Raw genomic sequence first — 25,632 nt, forward strand, 5'->3', positions numbered from 1 at the left:
TACATAAATTTTCTTCGATACGTACATTTTTTTCGATATGTAAATTTTTTAATCTAGGTAAAAATAAAGTAATACTCGTTTTAGATGCACATATTATTTATTGCATGTCGTCTTGAGTGCATGCGATAAGTGGGTGGGTTGGGTGGTGATGAGGGGCGGAAGGGGGTGGTTTTGTAAGAGAGGGTGGAATGGAGCAGGCGCGCGCAAACTTTAAACCGTTCTGGCGCACATCTCCGCGAATTTCCTGCGCCGAAGCAACATCCAAACTTACTCGCGTGTGATTGTAGACATTTTATTCAGCTTTATTCGTGTCCCAGCAATACCCGTTGTCACATCTCACTTCCACTGGCAGTTAACTCGCCTATTCGTGCATGATTTTTTTTAGTCGATGGCTTTTTACCCGCAGCTCATGCACCCATCGCACATAGGGGAGTAGAAATAAGTGATGAGTGGGATCGATCATTACGGTTAATACACAGTATTTCAGTGGATGTGAAAATTCAGTGAAATAAATTGGTGCAACCCAATTTTTTTTTTTTATTCGGGATAAAGTGTTGAAGTGGTGAGTCCAGGGTGGAGGGAGGCTGGGGGGGGTGGGGTGAATTCAAGTGGAGAGGATCCGCCTGACGATGGGTGACGACGGTGGAGTGTCCGTCAGCTGAGTGCGACTCAACATTAAAAGATTTCTCAAGCTTTCCAGGGGAGAATGGTTGACAGCGAGAGGTAAATGACTCATTCACACGAGGGGCTCCTCCCCATGCACGACAATTAGCGTCAGGTCTTTGTTGATTTTTATTTTTTATTTCTCTCGTCATTTCCTGGGGAGATAATTTCGGATGGTATGATCCTCGATGATCGTCTTGGAATGCACGGAAATGGATGAGACTGGGACAGGGACAGGGACAAGGATTGTGCCAAGATAAATTAATATCACAAAACAGAACTTGGGGGGTGAAATGTCCACGGAATTTCGGTGACGCCCGGGTTCGTAAGGAACGAAGGGCCAAGCGCGAGTGAGAGTTTTCGTGTGCGTCGAAGGAGCGTAAGCGAGAAGGAAAATTTCAACCCCCTATATTCAATCCGAGGTGGGGCGAACTTTCGATCGGGCTTTTGCCCTTCCGGCATTATTTTCTCGCCTATGCGTTCGGTTTTTTAAATAATCGATTATCACCCCCGACCCATTTACCATTCCCCCGGAATTTCGTTTGATGATCAAGTTCAAGGCAATATTTAATGAATTAAAGTGCTTAATTATTTTTATACCCTAGGTTATTTGCGGTTATCAGGGAGATTGCTGGTGACCCCGAAAAAAAAAACCCTTCCAGCGAAACGATTCTATCGAGGGCCTGTCCTCTTTCAGGGCGATCGTTATTGTTGTTTCTAAAACCTACTTCTATTCATACACAAAGTTTCAAACGATCTGGAGAGTGACCGAGTGAAAAGAGCTCGTACCTGGTTGTTATATAAAAGGCGGAAGTGAGTGCTGATGAGGAACGTGTTCCTGAGGCCCTTTAATCCCGTAATCCCTCAATCTTACCGTGTGACACATCCGGTAGTCTGATTTATCCATTCCTTATTTTCATCGACGAGTCTCAATAAAAAAAAATTGCACACCTTGAAAACACAGGACCAACCGTACTCTCTGGATTTCCATAATCTACCGTTGCATTCCAATTAGCGGAGGCATATCGTAATGAGAGTTAATTGGGTCACGAATTTCTAACACACGAAATTTCTTAGAACCCGTCAAAAATGAGTGCTGAACTCGTGAAACCGTCAGCCCTCACATTTTCTCGGACACGAGATTTCCCATGTGCTAATTAATGCACAAGAGTTCACTATCCGCTTTAATGAATTTAGGAGAATTGAGCGAGTAATTTACTCAATTCCGCTGAAATTTTTAACACCAAATCCTTCTCCAATTCCAGACGAAGTTTCACCTTTTCGGAAAAATTAATCATGATTTCTTCCAGTCGGCGGACTGATGAAGCGAAAAGGGTAATGCGTGGGATGGAGAAATAGTAACGGAGTAACAATTCCCCTGGGACAATTACCCTTTTAGTTTCACCACTAGAAATAATTCCTGTAAGTCCTATCTCCCATTTTGATGGTCTCCCAACAAAGACTCGAAACCGTTGTATAAAACCGTGTATCAGACAAAAGAGGACAGCGAGGATGGCCGCAATTTGACCGGCGTCCCCTTTCCGTGGGTTTCTATGGGCGAAGAATTGACGAATGGTCTCATCGAGATGCACCACAAAGCCGAGGAAAAAAAGCCCCGGGAGGATCGCCTTGGTCATTGAAACCACTGATTCCAGCCTCGAATATATAAGAGCATTATGTCCAGATGACTCGTTCCGATGATTCACCGATTCGTTGATGATGCCCTGATCGATGAACTGGGGAGGATATCATCGGTGGGGGCTTAATCCAGCTTAAACCCCATGCAAACCCTCTTCCGGGCGGATATGAATGTCTAGACGTCCGACCAAATACACACACTCGCTACTTTCCAATTGGAGTTTCAATATTTTCTCGGATAAATTCATTGCTCTGACATTTGTATCGTGTAAGATTATTTATTCAATGGAGCCTGATGATCCCCTGATTATCCTCATGCCTCCCACGCATTTCTACAATTGGGGATTAAATTTTCCCTCTCTATCATTCGTCTATTTTTGGCTGCCATTCGTTTTCTGCAACTCGTCGGTGTTTGCTTCGTCGGGTGGACTTTCTGCTTGGCGAATAGAAATTTAAAAAGAAAAAATTACGACTGGATATTATTCTCCACTACTCCATGATTTTTTTTTTTATCAACGAATCACTCACCGTGTGTTACTCCCCGGGGTTGTCTCTTTTGGTAGTTTTTGTGTCGTTTTAACTAACTCCAGCCTTGGAGTACCTCTTGGTGTATCCTACTTTGTTCCAGTGAGTACTAAAGTGGGGTAAAGCTGATGATATGGGACGGGAAAGTTGCAAGCTCTGGGTGACACGCGCTCTTTGTCATTAACCCCGGTGGATTATATAAAGAAGACCTACTGAGGGATCAGACACGGTGGATTTTGTTTAGATGTTGCATAAACAAGGGAAGAGGACAATTTTATTTTGTGGATTTTGGGTTTTTTGGGGATCCAAGGTGTCCAGGTCGAGGAGTCGTTTCTGATTGAGCCACAGCATGACTGAAAATTATTTCACCATTCATAATTCATAATTGAAATTTTTTTAATCCACGAAAACCTGAAAATGTCCAGTACCTTTGTCAAAATTGAACGGTTAATGGATTGATTATTGATTAGTAGAATGTATTCCGTCAATCTCTGGGATGAAATGTCAACTCCGTGAACTGAATTAATGACAGAATTAATTATGAGTATTTATTAGCAATAGTGAATGAATGTTTAGGTGGAAAGTGTCGGGAACTAGTTGACCTGCATGATGAGAGGATGGAGCAAGCCCTTGGAGGTCTTCAATAGACGAGAGTCTCGAGTGGTGCGAGTCGTCGTTGCACCAGGAAAACCACAGACTCCCTTTACGAATGCATTATATAATTGCAATGACAGTGCAATGAGCACTCAGATTAATCGACGATTTGACCAACACTAGTGGAATTATCGTGAGGAAGTCGAAGAGGCGGGTGGATCCATTGAAAATTTGGACAGAGCGATGAGCGATTTACAAGCTACTCTCGAGTTCTCTCTCGAGCTCTGCAAATTCTACAATGTCGATCTATTCCAGCGCGGGTAAGATCTATCCCGTAATGCATAATACATGCCCCACTGACGGGTGTACCAATGCTTTCAGGTATTATCAAATTCGCACAGCGCTTCGGGTCTCTCCAAAACTGCCAATCAAAGTGGAAGTCGATCAAGTTCGCAATCGTAAGTTTTGTGTGCCACATTTTCGGGAAAAAATTCATGAGAAAACCCAGTGCATTGACTGGCTATTCAATTCCCATCGAACTTTTAAAAATAGAAAATTCCCATCTCGTTGGATTTCCATACATTCGCCTCAGCGGTGCACGCATCAAAAAAAATTGATAGAAAAGTCTAGACTCTAGACTCTAGAGTCTAGAATTTTCTTGGAGAAATAACGCAATTTATAGACTCGAATTTATAGAGTTTATTTAATTGTTGAATAATTAAACGTATTCGTTATTACTTTGAGCGACTGCTTACACATAATTTATCCTGGAAAATAGAAAAACGTTCATTAGAGAGTATGGAAATGCCAGGTACCAGCAAGCGTTTCCAAATACTGTACCGAAACGAGGAGATCACACTGGGTACATCGGTGCTGTTTCGAGCTCATGTACTTGTTCATAGTCATAAAATCGAGGAGACCCTGTCACGAACCCATTTCCATCTGGGCGTAGAGCTCTGGTTCAGCGAACCTACTCAACCAGGGAACATGGCATGTGTCTCATCCAGGTGAGTGCATCACAGGTACACCACACGAAGGTATCATCACCTAAAATTTGCCGTATGTATTTCAGAGCACTCCAGTTAAATTTTACACCGACCAAAGGTCTCCACTATCACCTGCCAGTGCTCTTCGATTACTTCCACCTGGCTGCAGTCTCGATGACGATACACGTGTGTTTAGTAGCTCTCCATCAGCCATTCGTTAAGTGAGTCTCTCAATTACCTCAATTATCCTACCATTCACTGTCTATTAATTTTGCAATACCCTCAGGAAGAGTATTCTTCACTACGTCCAGAGCTGGTGAGTGAGAGAAAAGCCTTCCGTCTGTTGTCGTGAATATATTGCATTTGAATTTAATCTGGTTAGTAGAAATTATTTATAAGTTAATTAATAATATTTTTAGTGCTCCACGAAGTGGTAAACAATGGCTGCAGTCGAAACAGCCAGCGCCTGCCAATGGGGAGAGCAGTACCTTTGCAAATACAGTAATTCAAATTTTATTTCATGAATATCTGAGATCACAGGGTCATTGTAGATCGCGTGTATTCCCTTTGATCGTAGGAAATAACAACAAAGTGCGTGGGATCAGCAACGAGAATCCAAAATGCCAAGCTCATGCAGCGCGAAGTAACGAGACTTTTACTCGCCGCTAGGGAGAATCTTCTTAATGACATCGCGGATCTTGCCAGACTCCTGCCATCCTGGGAACAACGAGACCTCGATACTTCGATAGCTGAGAGAAAGCACAAGGAAATTTCCAGGGTGATTTATAAATTCATAATTGAATTATTAAGAAATACAATTAAATATCCAATTTCATTAATGTGGATGTCCGTTAGATGATCGACTCTGATGAAGTGGATATAGCTCAGTTGTGTGCCCAGAATATCGTCCTCTGGCACATTTTCCTCGAGGCCTTCACCAAGCAAGAGGCCATTCATCAGCATCTCGCACGGATCCATCATCAGCTCCGGGTGACTATTCCAAATTGCGAATTATTTAGACGTGGTCCTCAGAAGCCGGGGAATTTTGAACGCCCAACCCGGACAGCTATTCCGAATTTTTGAATATGTGATTATTTTTTAAATGAAATTTTTCCAACAACTGTTGCACAGGTGAAACGTTTTGCGGAAGGTTTCTTCGTTCTGGAGAATCCACGAACATCGGCAGCGGGTTGTTACGACGCGAATTACCAATCCTACCAAGCGGTGAGCGAAGCAGCAAGACGATCAAGATATCTTGCAGCTCTTCCGCCACTTCCTGTGCACTGTCCCGAGCTCGATGGAGACCTGCACTCGCTCCCCCTCATCTTCGAGGACCAGTATGCAGATATGACCCAGAGACATCGTAACAGCGTGCCAAATGCCGAGGACTGCAGCTGCGGGATATCCCAGATTTTGGAATCGAGAACAGCTAGTGTATGGTCACCGCGGAGTGAGGGGGCAGCTCAGGACATAGCTGCGATCCAGGCGCGATTCAGTTTGATGCCGTCGACACTTCCTGCACGTCACAGCAAATCCCTGGACCAGCTGGGACCGGAGATACCACCGATGCAACAGAGAACATCTCCAAAGACACTACCACGATCTGTATCCACCCAATTATTTCCCAAACACGTGGGAAGAAATTCAACGTTACCAGCTTCGGTACCCTCCAAGGGACGATCACGATCCCAGGCTCCACTTCACACTGCACAGAGTACAACCCTTTATCCGACCTTTGGACATCACCAGGCGTATTCCGCACCGAATCCCTCATTGGGTTCCACTCCAATAGCCACCCTTCCTCGGGCTAAATCGAGTCAACTACTCGTTCCCAATTGCCACGAGCATCACAATCACCACGAGCCAGACTCCGATGCCGATGCACCCTCCAATTCAATAACATCCCTACTGGCGGCCATGTTCCCGGAGATTCCGACCAACAATTACCTCCCGGGGTACAGACCGTCGAAAAAACTCGGGGTGACGTACGTCGGGCAATTCGATTTTAATCAATTGTCAGGATGTTTGAGCGAGAAACAAGAGGGCAATCGAATTGACACAAGGAGTCATCGTCTGTTGAATGTACCACCGAAGAAGCTCTCCAACGGTACCCCGGAGGTGCAGTCCCTCAGGACAGCGACTCTGGACCGTGCGACCTATCGAGGTAATTTCCGGAAGCACCTGCAGTCCGTCTGTCCGACGTCCGCAGGCAAATGTCAGGTGAACGATATCGAGGGGAGGCGATTCCACACCCTGGGGAAATCATCGGGGGGCCACGTAGAGCGGGTACGAGCGAAGGCCCTCTTCGAGGTGACCAATGGGAACACTGAGGACGTCACAACTCACTCCCTCGTCGTCGATCCCCTTAACAAGCGCCTCAAGAAGGGCTCCGACTTGATCGTCGACTCTTACTTCTATCGGACCAACGGAACCAGTGGTAATTCCCAGGAGAACCGACCGAAGCGCCCGAAGAGTACCGAGAGGCTCTTCGACGTCGACCATGGGATCGACTGCTGTCAAGACAACCGCGAGCTCTACGACAGAAAAGATACGAGATTGCGGAATAGAACGGGGAAGAGAGGAAATCCACCGAGGGAGTCCCTCTACGAGGTAATTCCTCCGAAAATCGAGATAAAGCCCGAGGACGGGAGAAGAGGACGACGTCCGCATTCCGCCCCCGCCATTGACAGCGAATTGTCGAAAATCGAGGGTCAGGGCAAACGCTGCAATCATCGCTCCAAGAAACTTCCTCAGGATAATTCTACAGCACAAAATCACAGGCTCCCGCAAAATTCCCAGACTCCCATGAGTGTTCTCGAAGTGGAGAACAATAATAAAATTATTCTGAAGATCGAGTCCCCAGAGAAGAGTGATATTTGCCCGGGTCAGGGTCCCTCGGATGAATCCAGCTGTGTGCCACCGGGGAATGGTAAGAGACTGAGATGCGCTAGTGTGCCGGTTGCTCAAAATAAAGTGGTGGTACCCAGGAGTGCGGTTTCATTGCCCTGTATGCCAATCAGGGATGGTAAGGACGGCCTCGGTGGTGAGCCAGTGACAATCGCCGTAAGTCCGACATCCTCGAGGCCGAGCAGTCCCGCAACCAGTACTGACTCCGGTAATCTGACGTCCGAGTGTTCAGGATGGGTAAGCAGTGGGGACACCTCGAGTTCAGAAAAACGTACAGCTGTTCCAGGAACGGAGCTGGCAAAACGACCGGGTAAAATCACCACCCGGAAGGAGAGAAAAGGGAGAAAAGGAAAGGGGACAAGTGTGGAGAGCCACTGCTACGAGGAAGTGCGATTACCGCCTCCCAAGATGTTCCAGGATGAACCACCACCTCCTGAGGCCTTCAGGGATCCAGCGCCCATACCAATGATTGATAATCCTTTGTATCATGTTTATGAAACTGTAAAGAAGGCCAAGAGTCCGAAGCAGAACAAAACAGCCCCATGCAGCCCTCAGAGAAATCGGGATCGCGGGGAGAGACTTGAGAGCATCTACGGGACACGTGATTTCTGTTTCGATTGCTACCAAGAGGGTAAGGAATTACTCCAGTCCACCCAGGACGATGTCATCAATTTTAAAAAGTGCAAGGACGAGTTCAAGAGGCAGATGAGCTTCTCGGGGAAAATGTACAGGTGTGTTAGTCGATAATCATGAGAGCACTGAGGAAAATCATTATTTTTATCCAATTTGTCTCATTTATGCCGTTATAATAGTAACTGCTTAATTTTTTAATCGATAAGTACTTGTGAACGATCCCTGGGATTGAATGTCACCCAAAATTCTTTCAATTGATAAAAATAATGATTCTTCTCAGTGGGTCTTAGGGGAGGTAGTCGAGTGATGAATTGCGTGCATCGTTAATTGAATCTGAGGTTTTTTCACGCTGCTGGCAGTGACTACCCGGGTGTGGCATCGAGTCTACCTTATTTTTACATCAGCGATGAGTACAGACTGTTTTCACCTGAGGGCTCGCATCTCATCGTGTGCGTGCATGGCCTCGACGGGAATGCCGCTGATCTCCGGCTCGTCAAGACGTACCTCGAACTTGGCCTCTCGGGTGCGCATCTCGATTTTCTCATGTCAGAGAGAAATCAGGTAAGGGCTCAGGTAGTGGCTCAGTCGATCAATTCCATTATCGTAATTATTTTGCATTCTAGGGCGACACCTTCTCCGATTTCGATACTATGACCGATCGATTAGTTGAGGAGATTTTACATCACATAGAGACATCAGGACTGAATCCAACAAAAGTCAGCTTTATTGGACATTCCCTTGGGACCATTATTATTCGTAGTGCTCTGACGAGGCCTCAGCTACGGCCACTTCTGCCAAGACTTCATACCTTCCTAAGTCTCAGTGGACCACATCTTGGCACTTTGTACAATACCAGTGGACTTGTCAATGCTGGTAATTCGTCAAATCACATAAATATCTCGATTGTTTCTCTCTCAATATATTTTCAAATATATTTTCCAATTATTTAAATCTTCTCCAGGTATGTGGTTTATGCAAAAATGGAAGAAATCAGGATCGCTCCTGCAGCTTGCGATGAAGGATTCGTCGGACGTGCGACGATCCTTCATGTTCCGATTGAGCCAGCGAAGTAATCTCCAAAGATTTAAACACGTACTGCTCTGTGGAAGTGCCCAAGATCGTTACGTTCCCCTTCACTCGGCTCGTATCGAACTCTGTAAAGCCGCAGTTCGCGATCCAACGGATCAAGGTAATTAATCACCCCTGATTAGGTCCCCAACCGCAAGAAATTGACTTCACTAACGAAGCGATAAAAAAAATATCTTCAGTGCCACGACAGCCAGTGAAATTCCAACAAAAATATTTTTGAAATTTTGAGAGCTCGTCTGAATAATCTCGAAAAATCTCGGTCTCAGTGTTTCACAGAAATTTCAGTCTCGAAAACTTGACTATTAGATAAATCGATTGGGAACCGGTAATTTGAGTGCAATGGTTCGCACACTTTTCCAGTCATATAAACGATTAGTATAGATGGATAATCACTTTGGGAATATACGGGGAGTCTGAAGGGATTGAAGCGTGAAAAAATACCTCCATTAATTAGCCGATGCCTCGATAATATGAAAACCATTAGCGATGACATTTTTTTTTCAGGTGCAGCGTACAGAGAAATGGTGCACAATATTCTGTACCCAGTGATGTCGACACCAGGTGTGAGTTTAGTGCGGTATGACGTTCACCATGCATTACCACCAACAGCAAATGCTCTGATCGGACGTGCTGCACACATTGCTGTCTTAGATTCCGAACTTTTCATCGAGAAGTTCCTCCTCGTCGCGGGGCTCAAGTACTTCAGATAATTCACCTTCAAAAAAATTATTAACGACTGCCCCATCAGTCTGAATTACGTTCCCCATTTTTCCATTAATCACTGATTATCGGTGGATTTTTACTTAATTTTTATTCCATTGAAGCTCAATTTAACCAACTGAGAAAAAAGACTATGAAGTCAAGATTAGCTCGTAAAGATAAGTTTTTTATTCTGGGTTTGTCGTTTTATTGTCAGACGTCGTTTTAGGGGTTGAGGGAGAATATCTGTTGGCCTAATCGAATGGTTTTCGCCAATACCCAAGACCCACTCCGACGATAGCTCCTTTAAAAAAAAAGTATGGACGTTCTATCGATACAATCGATATAGTTTTACCAAATGATAAACTACGAAACTTGAATACTTGCATTTATTATGAGTACCAAGTATTTATCTAACTGACTGAGTCATTGAAACAAGAATGATCGAATGGTTCCTTGTGTTTAGAATTTTAGTAACGTTATGACTTCCAAAGTGGATATGACGTCCAGTGCATGCAGATTATGAACTGAATTGCAATAAGTCAATTTTTCTACTAGGAATGTCATGGTATTTTGATAATTTGATCTCATCCTCGATTACTATCAATCAACATCAATTAAATCAAAGTAAACACTCGTATAGACGTTAACGACGATTAAATTTAAAGTTGATGAAAATTTACAAATTAGAGTTTAATTGTTTTGTATTGAGACGAGGTGATGTTATTTATTAAGAAATTCATTGGATGATTCATTAGTGTCGAGCTAATTCTTCTTAGACATTCAATCAATGGACGATAATCACGATGGATGTCCGAGCGCCGTGTCATATAATTAGGAAAGTCACGAAACAGATGTCAATTTTATCCCTCAGATAGTACGTGTCGGTGATTGTATTGATCCGGAAAACAAAACCTTAATAAAATGGTGAATTATTGTCGAATATCGCCTCGTGGAGTCGGATGTTGTGGTTCTCAATTATGTACTGCTATCAAGAATTTTACGGTGAGTCCCTCCAAATAGATCTCAATTGCTCAGAACAATCTAGTGTGTATAAATAGTGATATTATTGAGGGATAAATAGATTTAATTATATGACTTGATGTATTATCTGGAGGCTCAAATGTTTCCAACTCAATGGTCCCGATTTAATCATCAACATGTCTTTGTGGTTCTTTTTCTTTAATAAAACGTCGAGTTTCCCATAGATTACAAATTCGTAGGCGACCATTTGTCGAGTGATTTTGCTAAAATCTCCCAAATTCTCCATTTTCGAAGCTCAAGGGGTCACCCAATTAATGGACCCAATTAATCACGCATTAATCCCACAATTATCGAGAGAAATTTTCATGAAAATTCATTATTGAATTCAACAACTTTCATCAAATATTCTCCCGATAATGTTGTTCCATGCAAAAAAAGAGCGAGAAATTTCTTTAGACAATTCAACGAAAAAGATTAATTTTTCAAATTCTATCGAAGCCAAGAGAACGGAAAACCCAATCGGGACATAATTTCCTGGGAGATATCCGTGTGTGGTATGTATACTCTAGGTAATTAATTATCATTAATAGGAGAAAATTCTCAACGCGATTGACTCTGTTTAACCGTCGAAGTAATCACAGGAAACACCAAAAAATCTAAACGGTCGAAATAAAAAAACCATGCGACCAAAAAAAAAAAAACCAAAAATGAAGTAAATAGTGTACACAGTATACATAATAACATATTGGCGTGTATATGTATATATGTATAAACGGATGAAAAACGAAGTATATGCATATAGATATATATACATGTGAGATATAGTTTAATAAAAATAATAACTATTATTATTATTAAGTGAACAATTAATTTATTTGACTGTCACCTGGCCCTTGTTATTATTTCTCCCCTTGGGAATCATTCGATGACTATTTATTGACTCCATTTAGTCAATGAGACGGGGCGTGAAATGTTTTCCATCTGTTTTGTTTATATCCGTTGAAAAAAATAGTATCATGTGGGGGTCTTAATGCACCTCAGCGCGTTTGTCTGTTCACACGTATGAAAATAAATTGGCGGGGGATCATTTGTTCTCGGTCGAGTGAAGTCGAAATGTATCGCTTCCTGGTGATATCTCTAGTGACGCGCAGATGTACACGCACGTGCTCCCGTGAAAAGTCTACATCACCCCCGGATTTTTCCCCCCCGCATCCTCAACCCGGGCCCTTCAATCCTGAGGGGGAGAATCGTATAGAACCCCCTGACAATGGGGCAACCGGAATTTTTATAACAATGTGAACCATGTGCACAGACACGCGCTACATCGTGAGATGAAGAAAGAGATTTTTTTTTTTTACAATAAACGGAAGATTAAAAATGGAGAAATATGATTTTCTGTGGAGATCTGGAGATCTATCGATCCCTTGGGGATTCTCGATGTAAAAGGCGAAATAATTGTTTTGGATGCGGCGGTTTTTTTGAAGTAGAATTATTTATTCCAGAGCTATAGGAAATTATTTTGTCACAGAATATTATTTTTTTAATGATGATTAGCCGATGGTTTTAATTAGAATTATTATTTTAAAAAATCGTTATCTATTTTTCGAGGGATTTTTTTTGAGGACGCCGGATTTAAATTTCGTGGAATTAATTCCATGAGAAAATGAATGGATTGATGAACGAATTATAATTATATTTCTAATTATAACGTTATCTAATCAGGGTAGGTACGGGGTAAGGATTTGTATTAGAAATTGATCTCACGAATGAATGGAATATCAAATTGAATTGAAATGCAGATTGATCTGCCAATGACACTGACTTCTCAATAATGAAATGAAGAAATCGAGAACGTGCGCAGTACAGTGGTGTTGTTTTACGTTTTAAATTTTATGATAGCCTTTGTCTGGTGGAGACCACCCCCGGGTACAATGGGGGTTGGTACCGATTGCGCACACCGTCTGTACACCCTTGGATTTGTTCTGCACGTGGCTAACCACCGGGGTCTCTCACGAGTTTAGATTTAGTGGAGTTTTCTGCAGGGGTTTCCACCGGGTGCCAACCAGCCCATACGATGAACGCCTGACACTTGGCGTCCGACCAGCAAACCGTACGCATTGAATTCCAATTTGCTCTAATTTTTTATTCATTTTTTATTCAGTTTTTAATCATTTTTTTATTCATTTATTTATTTATCTGTATTGTGACTCTCTAAAGAAAACCCATGGGAATGATCAACTGAAAATGCCAGTGGGAATTCAGTGGTAAAATCAAAAGTGAGTGGAGCAGATCTTCCTTTCTGCATTTCTACATCAGACATTGAAAACGGATGACATAAAAACGGATACAAATGGAATAACACTGAGCAGCCGCAAAAGTACGAAGCCTGACTGCAATATAATCGTGTTGGAATGTTAGTTGTTAATCCAAATATTATTCCCGTGGTGTTTGTAATAGTCTTGAACTTTCCAAAAGTTTCCGGCAAGCTCTAGAAATAGTTGCGGAGCCTTGAAAGTATCTCGTACATCTCAATGTGTACCCAACTGTAAGTGATTCTTCACGTCATTACATCAGACTTCTCTGTGAAAATATCAGAATATCAGAAGAATGCTGGATTTTGTAATTGGCACAGGACAAAAAAAAAAAATTTGGTATTCGAAACAATGAGGACATGCACTCAACCATCGCTGCCTCGAAGAGGTGTTGATTTTTTTGCTGGTGAAGAATCGGGGGGGGATTATGGTGAATTCGGGGGAACCACGGGTTTTTTTATCGATCAGTTCTAAATTTAATATTCTTGTTGAAATACTCTGGAATTTTGTGGTCCTGTCGATGTGGGTTTATTTCCAGTGAAGCTCTCAAGCCTGAGACCTGAAAAATCTTGAGCTCGAGAGGTTTCTAGTGCCTCATTGCGAGATCAGAAACAGTAATCCTCGTTGATAAAACAAGTGGTTGTTATTTGATGTTTATGTAATGTTCAAAATCGTTGAAAATGCAATCGTCCAGATGGCTGATAGGGATATCGCTAGTGCTCGGCATTTTGATAAGTATAAATATGACTACTGGGACACAGAGAATTTCAGCAGTAAAACTCACTGGTGGTTATATGGAAATTGTGGAAGAGGATGTCTGCTCTGGGGCACTTCTTCGTCTTACCTGTCGATCTCTGCGGGCCTTCATCTTCGTTCTTCAAGCGGAATTTCACCGGAAGAGCACTAAAACTTGTGGATCATCAGTAAGAGCAGAAAAACGCGCTGCCCAGTGGTACAACTATAATTCAGGAATACGTAAAACTATAACTATTGAACTCAGGGGTAATTACCTCAAGGATGAGGACGACGAGAGTGGACCTGTGGTGGATCTCCGGAAATCTTTTAATAGAAAGTAAGTACACATTTGCAGATTTCTTTTTTATTTTGTCGACTGTTCAATTGTAGGTATTTTATAATCTTTTTGAATTTTTCAAAATTTCCATTCCATTCCGTCGATCTCGAATATTTCGATCTGTACCAATTTTCCTCGGACAGTTCGATCGTAAGCTTACCTCAATTATTGGTGTCCTTCACTTGAAATCCAAGTGAAGAAACCCGAGAGGTGAACTACCGAGTGGTAACCACGAAAGTATGGAAATTGAGTGATGGATTAAATATCTGAGTGAAGGCCAGTTTGAATTCTACTCTAATGCAGACGAATATAAAAATAATTTCATCCACAAAAAAATCAATATTAAAAATTAAAAGATCGAACTAAAAACGTTAAATTATATGAAATGATTTAAAATGAAACATCCAGTACGAAATTTCCTAGAACCGAGGGATTTTTTTTGGGGAAAAATATTTATTCCTGTGATCCCATTCACACCCCCCGATGGATTTTTTACATGCAACTGCATCGAATATCTAATACAACGATAAATGGGAATCACAGATGTGTATTTGAGAAGGGGAGATCGAGGGTATTTACCTAAAGGGCGATTTCACAATGAAGTCCATCGAAAATCGAATAGACGCCCCTGGAGATTCTAGGAAGGAGATGGTACACTTGGATCGTGAACAATGAGACAGTTAATGAAGATATGAATCCTCGGGTCTGTAAAGCATTTGCGCTCCCCCAAAAATTCCGATGAACAATGGAGTCCGAAGGAAACTGCGTTGCACCCCTCGACGTATGATCCACAGCAGAATGATAATTCTGTCACATATCGCTAGATATTTCTCAAGTAATTGCAGTGTTAACAGACAACCCTGGCATCTGTTTCCGTTCATATTCCCCATTTCTAAATCCGTATGCACCCCTCTGGATTTTTACCACCCTCCACCCTCGACCACCCCCTCTTCCCTTTCATTTTATCCACTTCTGCGATCGCGGCCAAGGGGTGAATCGCAAGGTTCACCCTTCCTGTATAACCTGAGGGTGAGCACTGTAATTACATTTTTGTCGGGCCTTTTATTTTTTTATAAAAATCCGCACGGCAAACGGCGCAACGTTTTATGGGAATATACATGGGTTATTTATATTATGTATTTCTTTGTCACATGGCGAATTGATTATATCGAAAATTTTTGGGTAGATGTTCCGGACAGCACCATTGCCGATTCACCGTTGCTGAGGATCATCCTGGGGGGGCTCATTGGCCAACTGCTGATCTCAGGCTCAAATATGCCTGCATTCCTGGTAATTGATTTACGCCTTCTGTCAGATTAACTCTAATTTTATTATCCGGAACATCTGGGGGAGAGGAATAGATATTTTTCCAGTAATAAATTGTCAACAATTTTTCCTCTCTCAATCTATGGATTTTTACTCCGGTGAAATAATTTCATTTGCGTTAATGTTCTGAGCAGAAGGTGCGGTGAAACGTTATTGTAATACCGAGGTGAGGATAAACCGCGGAGAGGCAGGATACATAAAGTCCCCAGGATATCCTCTTTATTACCCTGGAGAGTATGCCTGCGGTTGGGCCTTCAAGACGGCTCCAGGTCAGAGGGTGGTCCTTCAGTTTCACGATTTTAATATTCGCAGTGAGTTCATCCCGTCCTATTACAACTTTCCAATTAATTCCATCCATTTAATTCCATCCATTTTATGATCCTGATTTTGGGTTCAAGGCCCCGAGGCTGATGGCAATTGTGAGGATCTCATCCGAATTCAAGACAGTGGCCAGACGATATTCGAGTCATGTGGCACTCGCATTGGCACTCGAATTGTATCGAATTCCAATCAATTGACGCTGAAGTTGATATCATCGTCGAGAGTGTATCCCGCTCGGGGTTTTCTCTTGAAATACGAAGGTAATGGACCTGGTGATGATGATGATGATGATTTTCAGAATTTCATCCTATTTCTCTGTTGCAGCTGTTGGATGTCCTGAGACACATGCGCCTGATGGGAGTTTCGTAGCGAATGATACCTCGGAAACGCGTACGTTTCAGTGTCGCACAGGAAATATTTTCCCAGACACGAGAATGCCAACAAAGACTGTCAAATGCCAGCAAGGGGCTTGGAATGAGACCATCGAGCATCTACCCAATTGCGTTGGTAAGAAAACCCATAAAAAAAAATTCATCTCAAAATCTTATCAATCAAATTCAATATCAGAACGCAAAAATATTTTCTATCGAAAAATTTGATTATCCCTGAACTATATTAATGTTTAATAATATAATTATTATATACACGATTATATAATTATATTATTAATATATCAATATATAATATCTACAAAAGCGAATAAATAAATCAGTAAAGGGAATTTTATTGTTATTTAATGCCTGATTTTGGCAAAAATTTATTTAAAAAACCATTGGATAACGATAAATGAAAAATCGGTTCATCTTTTCACGTCAATCCCATCGACATGATAAATGCCGGAAAAATAAATAAAAAAAAACGGTGAATTTCGGGTGGACGAGTGTGGAACATCCTCGAGGGGAGAGACCCTCACAAACGCGAGTATCGGGTATGGGGTGGGAGAAAATGGGCAAAGTTGTGCGCGTGAGTAGGGGACATAGGGGAGTACATAGATATATGCGTTGGATGCGTTCTCTGTTGCCTTGTTTCCACGTGAAACTTTCTTGTGGAGTCAAGCCAGTCAAGCCAGTATAGTCGCGACAATTCGCCTGGCACGTGTGGACAAACCTGTGAAAATTTGTCAAAAGCTGTTTGAGACAGGTGAGTCGATTAAATAAATATCCCATGTGTTATTCGCTTGCGCCGATCTATCGATCCCACGTCTTACCATTTCCATCATAAAAAATTTGATCCAATCGCTATCACCAATTTTATCACAAGATCGAGAAAAAAAAAGTGGGAGATATTCAATAAACTCTCGGTAGCAATACTCCAACGACCCGTGGATAAACCCAATGATATGACACGCGATAATTCGATAAATCGTTGAAATACATATTATTTTTTTTCGTTGCGTAAGAGAGACGAGTTCATGAATGAAAAAATTTTCACAATTGCTGATTGTTAACATTGAACAAGATTGAGCAAGATTAATGACGAAGTGATACACGGGAGGTCAAAGGTTTATCATAATTGGGTAGGATGCTGATAACGCGATGCTGAGAGCGGATCACGCCACCCAACACCAGATTTCAATAAAACAGCGAGATTCACTGCTACAGAAATTCAGTAGAGCAATGCCACTCGCTGTGGTTATGTTGAATTTTTTAAATTGCCAACCTTTGACCTCGTAACCCAGAGTATTGTGCTTGAGTTCAAGTGCTGGGAGATCTGATATCCGCTGGTGCTACAACCCATATTCTCTATGCATTGAAATATTCATTCTCCAGTGTATACACAGTACTCATTTAACATCTCGAATTTTAATGAGCTTTTTGTGGATAAGAGGCACTCGAATCCACTACCACTGAAATCCGATGGCTCATCTGGTACTTGGTGTAAATTTAGATGGCAATAAAAGAGAAATACCAGAGGAATAAGATGAGAATAAGAGAGGAATGAGAGAGGAATAAAAGAGGAGTAAGAGAGGAGTAAAAGAGAAGTAAAAGAGAAGTAAAAGAGAAGTAAAAGAGGAATAAAAGAGGAATAAAAGAGGAATAAAAACGGAATAAAAGAAGATATAAAAGAACAATAAGTGGAGTATGAGGCAGCAAGAAGTGAGACTTTGAACAGTCCTCCACTCAACTGTAGCTGGGGAATAACACTCGGTGGGAGGCACTCGGGGAAAGGGAAAAGACAAACAGAATTGGGTACAGTTTCGTTGATAACACGCGCGCGAGTAAGAAGTGATGCTGCTGGTGGAGGCCCACAGCTGACAGCGGCTCTTCATCATTTTACTAAATAAATAAACTTTTTTCGTGTGAACTATTTTCGAGTCCTTCCATTCTAAACCCTCGGCGGATTTCACCATGATACGAATATTCACCGACACCTTCAGGAATTTTATTAGTGAGTTTTTATTATCTCGTCATGTTCATTTGAAACTTCTCAGCTTTGTCCTGCACCTACACACATCGCACCTCAATTCCACGGAAAATACGTGATCTACGTCGGAAAACACTGATAGCAACCACTTTTGTGTTGTGTCGTATTGTTCGGAATTTATCAGTTGGATTGTAATGAATGGCAATGAAATGACAATGAAATTTGTACTGATAATTAAGCGATAATTCATGCATTAGATGGGGTTTTAACGGTCTTGGAGATTATTTAATTTCTGGGAGATAATGAATAATGGAATTTGAGGACTTCGGTGGGACTAGATAAGGAAAAAATTTCCGATTTATCGGGAAAATTTTTGTTGGGCTCTAATTCCAAATTACGAGAAAACCAGAGTCATTCATTTTGCAATGACCATTTTCTGGGAGATAAACATCTATGAATAAATATGATGGAACGTGATGTACGCGTGATAACTACGCCCTGCCATTGAAAACAACAGCAGATTGTTTTCCTGAAGATGATTCTCAAGATTTTCCAACGAGAAAAAAAACTTTTAATTCGATTTACCACAAAAAAAATTCATGGGATTCCAAAACTTTCTAAAAATTTCATAAACTCAAACCGGGACAAATATTCACTGTTGATTAACTGACGTTTATTCTGATGCAATCGTTTATGCAATTTTCCTCTGGTTGCCTCAAATTTTTTACTTCAACCTGCGCTGAGAATTTTTTTTTGCAATTTCAAATGCTGGGGGGTAGAGAAGTGGAATAATGATGATTTATTATTTTCAGCTACTTCTGCGACTATTCTGAAGGCGGAATCGGAAAATACACGACTGTCCAGTCTTTCAGGGGATAACACACTGGGGCAAGGGGTAAGAATTGGACGTGGAGAAAGCGCAGACTCAAATTTCAACATGGACCCAGCTGCACCAGCAATGATCAAACAGTCCGACTACGTAATAGGTTAGTGAATATTCAATTTTCTCGATTATACATCTCCTAATTAGCCCGAGAGATGGAAAATTGCGGTTTATGTGGGTCTAATGAAGACCAGCAATTTCCATTACTCACGTTGAATGAAAAAATCGCGTAAAGTCGAGTCGCTGAAGCTCAGAGTTCATCGTGCCACATGGTGTGCCTGACCACTCGATGAGTCACTTCGATTTATCGGGAATTCATTCATTCTTGAGTTATCGTTGCATTTCAACTGCTAATTGAGAGCTTTGTTTCTGTTGCAGATGTATTATTACCCACTATTCTCATGGCGTTACTCTTCGTGGGAAATGCTGTCATCGTTTATCTCATATTCCAGTACAGAAAAAGGTATGACGTTCAAACAACTCGAATTTACCATTTTCAGTAATTGTTCGTTTATTAAAAAATTAAGCGTTGATTGATTGAATGAAATTGGAGAGAAACTCGTTATTCCAAATTTCATGGTTTTCAGTGGATGTTTTGCTGAGTTTTTCTGTGACAAAGTATTTTCATTCTCTTGCAGAAAAATACCGTTGACTGCGGAAAGAGAGGAGATGAGAGAGTTGGCTGATGTCCCACAGGTTTGACCATGATACAAACCTGTACACACGCCCTAGTTCTAAGCCAAACGAATAAGAAGGAAATTTTATGGCCTATTGCAAAGTTCTTTGCAGTGATAAGTGAACAACTAAAATGACTCGGATTGAAGAAAATCGGCACAAAGTAGAGAAATTACTTTGAAAGTATGCGATAAAAGTACTGCTATTTTCAGGGGTAATACTGGACTCACGAGTGCTCCTCGTGGAAAGGCTATTTTAAAAAATCGTTGAGACAAACTGATATTCCACATTTTTTCTCGTATTTATTACGATAAAAATCGAAACAATCCCTATTTCCACGTTGTTAATAGCGAGAAAAAACACGAGCCAACCTTTGACGAATATTCTTCAATTGCCATGTATAAATATTTTCTATGTACATTACAAAAGAATATAACATGTATTATACGATCACTATTAAAAAACTCATTTTTATATGTAAAACCAGAGTTCCTCTTTTTATTCCATTCGTATGTACACCAGTTTTCGCAGCATTCAATAATAAAATCTAAAACGACGACTAAAAATATTTCTGCAGTGGTTCCCCGAGGATTTCCTCAAGGGTTCTGACGGCGTTCTGTGCAGTCCTCTCGGTGGCCTCGTCCTCATCCTCCAGGAGTTCCGCCAGGAAGGGCACAGTCTCTGGTAGGAGGGGCATGAAGTCCTCACCGAGTTTTCTAGCAATTTCAATAAGTGCACTCAATGCGGTGCTCCTTACCTGGGACTTCGTGTGTCTCGTTTTGAGTAGAACTTGATAAACCAGTTGTTTGTGCAGGGAGTCGTCCTGAATGGCACTGGCAAAGGATGCGATGCAGGGCACAACCAGCTGTCTGGATCGTTCCTCGAACAGCTCCTTCGATCCTTCCGTGTACTCAATGCAGTCGACGATTGGCTGCGAGAGAATGTCGAATTTCTCTTGATTGACAAAGCTGTGAGCATCGTAACTGAAGACTCGATCTAACGTAGTGAGAATACTCTCAATGAGCTCAATCCTCTGGGGCTCGTCGTCCAGAGTGTTGTCGACGGGTTCATTCGCAATGGACAAGTTGTTCTGCTGGAGTAAAACAGCCGCATGCTTGAGAAAGTGTCCAGCAAAAAGAATAAACAGGGACTTGAGGCACTCGGCGATGTTCGCCGATAATCTATAGAACGTTATGTTCCTGAGTTTTTTCTCTGGGTTTCTCGCAGCCCAGTCGTAGAGCTTGTAGTAGAGAGGCCTGAAGGTCGCTTCACTGAGTTTTAACACCAGAGCGACGAGACTCTTTCCAGCGCTCTCCTCGACGTCAGCGATTCCTAAAAATTCCTGAATACTCCGGTGATCGTCACCAGGGACTATCACATCCTCCACATCCTCTCTGAACTGAAGAACACGCAGGAAAAACGTTGTTACCTCAGGTATTGCTCCCTGGAGGTCTTGGGATGTTAAACTCCCGAAGGATTCACCCAGGATTCCCATTAACACTGGAATGCACTGGTAGCATTGGGTTTTCAAGAGGCTTGTGTACGTTTTCTCGACTGCAGGCAGTAGCACCCTCATGCGAATGCAGCTCACCAGCTTCTGGCGAATGATCTTTAGCCTCGACACGATGATCCCTATTTTCGGGTGATCACTGTCGGCGTAGAGGGTACTCAGCTTGCATAATTCGAGGAGCAATTGCTCCAGGTAGAGTGACAAGAAATTTCCAACGGACTCGACGATTTTTTGGAGAGCACTGACGATACTGATGGTTACGACGTCTGGCGATTCTTGGCAACAGCGAGTCTTCAGTAGCTTCAGGATCGCTGGGAAGAACCTGCTGAGGTAGGGAATTACGTGGGTTCTGAGGGTGCCACAGAGCTCCGCCAGGCAGAGGACGATTGAGCCCAGAAGAGGGCCTTCTTTCGTCCTCAGGAAATCGATCGTTATCTCGAGGACTGGTTTAAATTTAAGAGGATTGTCTGCCGCCAGGAATTTAGCCAGGAATTTGAGAGTTATCAAGGCTGTTTGTTGAATGACTTCTGTTTCCTGGTTGAGTACTTTACTCTGGCTGGATACTGTCTCCAGGAGGGAGTCGATGAGTGACAGCAGATCTTGGTAATCCTCTTCGTTGAATTTACGCTGCTGCAGACGAGTGTTCAGCAACTCGAGGGATTTTCTTTTCACCGTAACGTGATGATGGTTCATCAGTTTTTTCACACTCGCGATGAACACTGCATTCGGGAGGAGTGCGTTGACGGCGTCTAGGCTGTCGCAGAGATTGTGGAGAAGGACCTTCCAATATTTACCCTTGAGTTTTCCTTGGTGAAGATCGGCGCTCTTGGAGGCGCTCTCGATCAGCAGAACGAGCTCGATGATGAGGCTGTCATACAACGGTTTCGTAGCTTCTCTCTCGGAGGTATCCAGGTAAGCACTTCTGTCCACAAAATTTGGGGACGATAACAAGGCGTTCAAAAATTGGATAGCCGTGTATTTGTAGTGCCTCAATTGCTTCGGCGTGTTGTGAGCGACATCGAATATGTTCTTCTTTGGAAACGAAAAATTTCGTTTGCTTGCATCCTCCTCGAGCTCAACAGGCAGACTTCTGATGAATTTAACTAGCTCGATGCATACTCCAATTAAAACCTTGGGCGAAAATTCCTGGGAAATCGTCAGGGCGAACTCAAATCTTTGCGAGGAATTTTTCTTGTCTTGAGAGACATGACTCTGCCCTAGTACCAGACACTCGAAGGTCAGGAGATAAAACAGGTGGAGATGGTTCTGCAGAAGCTGCAGGAGCTTGACGAAAAGAGGAATTCTCCTGTGCTCTGGTATATCAGTGAGAGAGACAATGAAAATTCTCAGGATATCACAGGCGTGTGTCTCATCGTCTGCAGCATTTATTATCGGCACGATTGTCTCGATTGTTTTAGTGATTATTTGAATGGAGTAGGCGTCGTCCTGCCGGAGAACTGAACTCCCCATGAAGGTGAAGATGGGCATGATGTTGTGGAGGGCAATGTCGATATTCGCGACTTTGAAGAGCTCGACGAGAACTAGAAGAGCATGATGATGAGTCTGCGGATTGTGCGATGTTCTGATACACTGGGAGATGAGGTCCACCTGCAGGTGGGGCTCCGGCACTGGGATATTCATCATTGTCAGTTTGTGAATGTTCGAGAGCAGGAGTTGATTCGTGTACTCCAAGGGACTCTGCTCCTCGAAATTCAGGCACATCCTCAGGAGATTAAACAATACAGGCATCAGTAATTTTTCGTTCTTGATATTGTCAGCTTTCTGAATGAACTCTAATATTGTTATGCCTCGTTTCCAGTCTCGCGTGTTTATTATCTCTGGACGTTGAGAGATATCCAGGGACTTAGAGTGTCTCTTTGTCCTGGAGGCTCGACTTTTTTTCATCCCCTCGACTTCATCCGAACATTTCGCCTCACTCATGCACTTCAGCTCCTCCACAATCAACTGAGCATCGATCACAATTTTCCTGACCGTTCTATTGGCAACTGCTACAATACTTCCTATCTCGCAATCTGTGACGATATCCACGAAGAGGGCGAAGATTTTTCTCTGAAGACTCTCCGATATCTTACCAGCATTCTCGAAGAATACGAGGTCAATCTGTTTGATGAGGATGACACTTGCCGGGTGCTCGCCATTTTCAGTTGCGAGAAATAGCCGGTGGTTGGTGATGGCTGTTTTAAAGAATTTCCAAACAGTGTCATCAACGAGGGCTGACACGGTTGTGCTATTGAATCTCTGGAGAATATTCTTCAGAGCCATGGACATGCTGTCCATGTGCTTTGGATTACTCTGGAGCTTCTCGAGGAACTCCAGCCCCTTGACACTCAGGGTTTTCAGAAGTTCAGGGCCATTGACGTGGACTAGCACCTCCAGAAGTTGTGACGTCACGTGAATGGGAGTGTTCTCGTCAGAGATGATATCGAAGAGGAATTCCTGGGTTTTCTCGAGTTGTCCTCGGGCCTCTTTTTTCAATTGAGCTCTCACGTCTGGATCTGGGGAGAGGAGTGTGTAGAGAATTAATGACAGCTGGTCAGGATCCATTGCAAGTTCTGACGAGCGTTTGGAGAGTTTCGACAGCAATTTAGAGCACCCCTCCATCTCCAGGTTGAAGGTTTGAGAGAGTCTCTTGAGAATATCAACAGCTGCCTCACGGCACTGTCTGTTCTGTCTCGATAATGCGATCAGGAAGTTCGGGAGGAAAACCCTGTCCCCGAATATCCACTGGAAAGACTCACTCTTGGACAGGACCTTCGATGTGACGTTCAGGGCATGCAGTGAAGTCTGCGCGTTGACAGGTTTTATGAAGAACTCTGACAGGAAACGAAGCATATCCTCGCCGGTGGGGAAATGACGTTGGAAGAAAATTTTCAAACACCAGGAGTAGTGAGGCTGTCGTTTTGGAGAGGTCATACCTTCGAAGAGGATCTCCACGAGGCGGAGGATGAGTCTTGTAGTCTGGGGACTCCCCTCAAAATCGAGCAGTCTATTCGCCTTGAGCTCTAGCCGCCGATGAACCATCTCCAGGACGTAGGTGACAGCCTGGAGGGGAAGAATCCCCTGAGACGTCAATTTCAGGCCATCCTGAATCCTGTCTCCATTCAACTGATTGCAGTCGGGGAGGCTCCCCACTTTGGGATACTTCTTCATCATCTCTGCAGCCATCTCGATCACCTCCAGGGCGATGTTCGAGGGCAGAGAACCCACGGGGACTCGGCAGACTGATCCCAGGAGGATTAGGTTAAAGAACAGGGAGGTGGCATCGTTATCGTAGGAAGTCTTCATGGTCGTCAGAATATTTTCTGTTGGGGGTAAAATCTCCCTCTTCAAAATATTGTGGAATGCTGCTGAGCAGATCAACGCTGCATCGGCCTTTCCTTGAATGTTTTCCTTGACAGCACTAAGGTACTTGTTCTTGGCAGCGAATTCAGACTCGAGAACTAAAATGGCAATTTTTGTTTCCGTATCCGAGCTGGGGAAGAGGTAGGGCAGAGTGGCGATGAAGAGACAGGTGTCGTCCCCGTCGTCGCAGAGCTCCAGGAGGAGCTTCACCGCCGGTTTCGCCAGGACATTCTTTTTCTCGGTGTGACATTGGGAGAGGAGAACCATCAATCTGTCTGTTAAGATGTCTGCTGGGAAGAGACTTGTCAGAGTTTTCACTGGGAATTTCAATAGAGCTCTCACCACTCTCACGTCGTCGTCATTGAATTTCTCCAGGATCGATTTGATCACCATATCCTGGAAGCCATCAGCGAGATCGCTGGGGGACTCTGCTAGAAAATTCAACGCCAGAATTCTCTGCTCGGCGCTGTAGTGATTCAACTTGTCGAAGAGCTCGATGGATTTCCTGGTGCACTCTACGCCCTCGTGCCACTTCATCAGGAATCGGAGAGCCGCCTTCGACTCTGGATTCACCTCACTCGTCTTCATCAGCTTCTTCAGGTATTCGTCGAACTGCAAGGGATAACGCACCTCCAGGTAGTTGTACAGGGTAGACAGAAAGATTTTACCATCTTTTGTCAATTCATCAGATATCAAATTTGGTTTCAAGGTATTCCGGAGGATAAGATCGACTTCAGAACCATCGAATTTTATTTTCTGGAATATATCGTTCACAAGGCTTCTAATTTCTGCATTCTCCAGGGGATCTTTCAGGACTATTTTTATTGCAGACTCCACCAGTGGAATAACGAATTTCGTCACTCTGACCCCATGAGATTTCACACTCGATATCTCGTTGCAGAACCAATCGAAACCAGATATTCTCCGAACTATTTTCTCAGAAACAGAACTGGGACGATTGCTCGAGATCTCGTAGAGAGAACAAATCAGGAGAATCAAATCGTGTTTTAACTTGGGATTCTTCAAGGCTCTCACCATGAGGTATTCCATAGTAGATTCAGTCAGTTTGGTTTTCCTGCACAATTGCA

General features: G+C 42.9%; 3 protein-coding genes across 3 annotated transcripts; 2 read left to right on the forward strand and 1 right to left on the reverse strand.

Moving 5' to 3' along the window:
• Positions 1-544: 544 nt before the first annotated feature.
• LOC105263465 (protein FAM135A) lies at positions 545-11,491 on the forward strand. The gene is made up of 14 exons (XM_011299695.1): positions 545-723; positions 3,403-3,740; positions 3,802-3,878; positions 4,199-4,427; positions 4,493-4,627; positions 4,693-4,722; positions 4,826-4,907; positions 4,984-5,184; positions 5,262-5,396; positions 5,538-8,044; positions 8,306-8,507; positions 8,570-8,819; positions 8,908-9,135; positions 9,540-11,491. The coding sequence occupies exons 2-14, from the start codon at positions 3,664-3,666 to the stop codon at positions 9,743-9,745; spliced, it is 4,359 nt and encodes a 1,452-aa protein (XP_011297997.1). The 5' UTR covers positions 545-723; positions 3,403-3,663; the 3' UTR covers positions 9,746-11,491.
• A 1,397-nt stretch (positions 11,492-12,888) lies between these two features.
• Positions 12,889-20,154, forward strand: LOC105263466 (cubilin). Its single transcript, XM_011299696.1, has 8 exons — positions 12,889-14,102; positions 15,289-15,392; positions 15,563-15,739; positions 15,827-16,009; positions 16,074-16,256; positions 18,926-19,099; positions 19,375-19,459; positions 19,635-20,154. Exons 1-8 carry the CDS (start codon positions 13,711-13,713, stop codon positions 19,696-19,698), a joined length of 1,362 nt encoding a protein of 453 aa, XP_011297998.1. The 5' UTR covers positions 12,889-13,710; the 3' UTR covers positions 19,699-20,154.
• Positions 20,155-20,218: 64 nt separating this feature from the next.
• Positions 20,219-25,630, reverse strand: l(2)k09022 (HEAT repeat containing 1 homolog l(2)k09022; the record flags this gene model as incomplete). Its single annotated transcript, XM_011299959.1, has 1 exon — positions 20,219-25,630. A coding segment is annotated over one exon (5,400 nt), but the record flags the coding sequence as incomplete, so codon positions are not given.
• Positions 25,631-25,632: the final 2 nt, after the last annotated feature.

This window comes from Fopius arisanus, unplaced genomic scaffold, assembly GCF_000806365.1.
Source record: "Fopius arisanus strain USDA-PBARC FA_bdor unplaced genomic scaffold, ASM80636v1 scaffold00015, whole genome shotgun sequence".
Lineage (NCBI taxonomy): Eukaryota > Metazoa > Arthropoda > Insecta > Hymenoptera > Braconidae > Fopius > Fopius arisanus.

Excerpts from the sequence above, each read along its gene's own strand:
- LOC105263465 (XM_011299695.1), top strand. The coding sequence starts at position 3,664 with ATGAGCGATTTACAAGCTACTCTCGAGTTCTCTCTCGAGCTCTGCAAA. Across the intron at positions 8,045-8,305 it reads TTCTCGGGGAAAATGTACAG|TGACTACCCGGGTGTGGCAT; the intron begins GTGTGTTAGTCG and ends CGCTGCTGGCAG. Across the intron at positions 8,508-8,569 it reads TCATGTCAGAGAGAAATCAG|GGCGACACCTTCTCCGATTT; the intron begins GTAAGGGCTCAG and ends TTTGCATTCTAG.
- LOC105263466 (XM_011299696.1), top strand. The coding sequence starts at position 13,711 with ATGCAATCGTCCAGATGGCTGATAGGGATATCGCTAGTGCTCGGCATT. Across the intron at positions 15,740-15,826 it reads TCACGATTTTAATATTCGCA|GCCCCGAGGCTGATGGCAAT; the intron begins GTGAGTTCATCC and ends TTTGGGTTCAAG. Across the intron at positions 19,100-19,374 it reads ACAGTCCGACTACGTAATAG|ATGTATTATTACCCACTATT; the intron begins GTTAGTGAATAT and ends TTTCTGTTGCAG.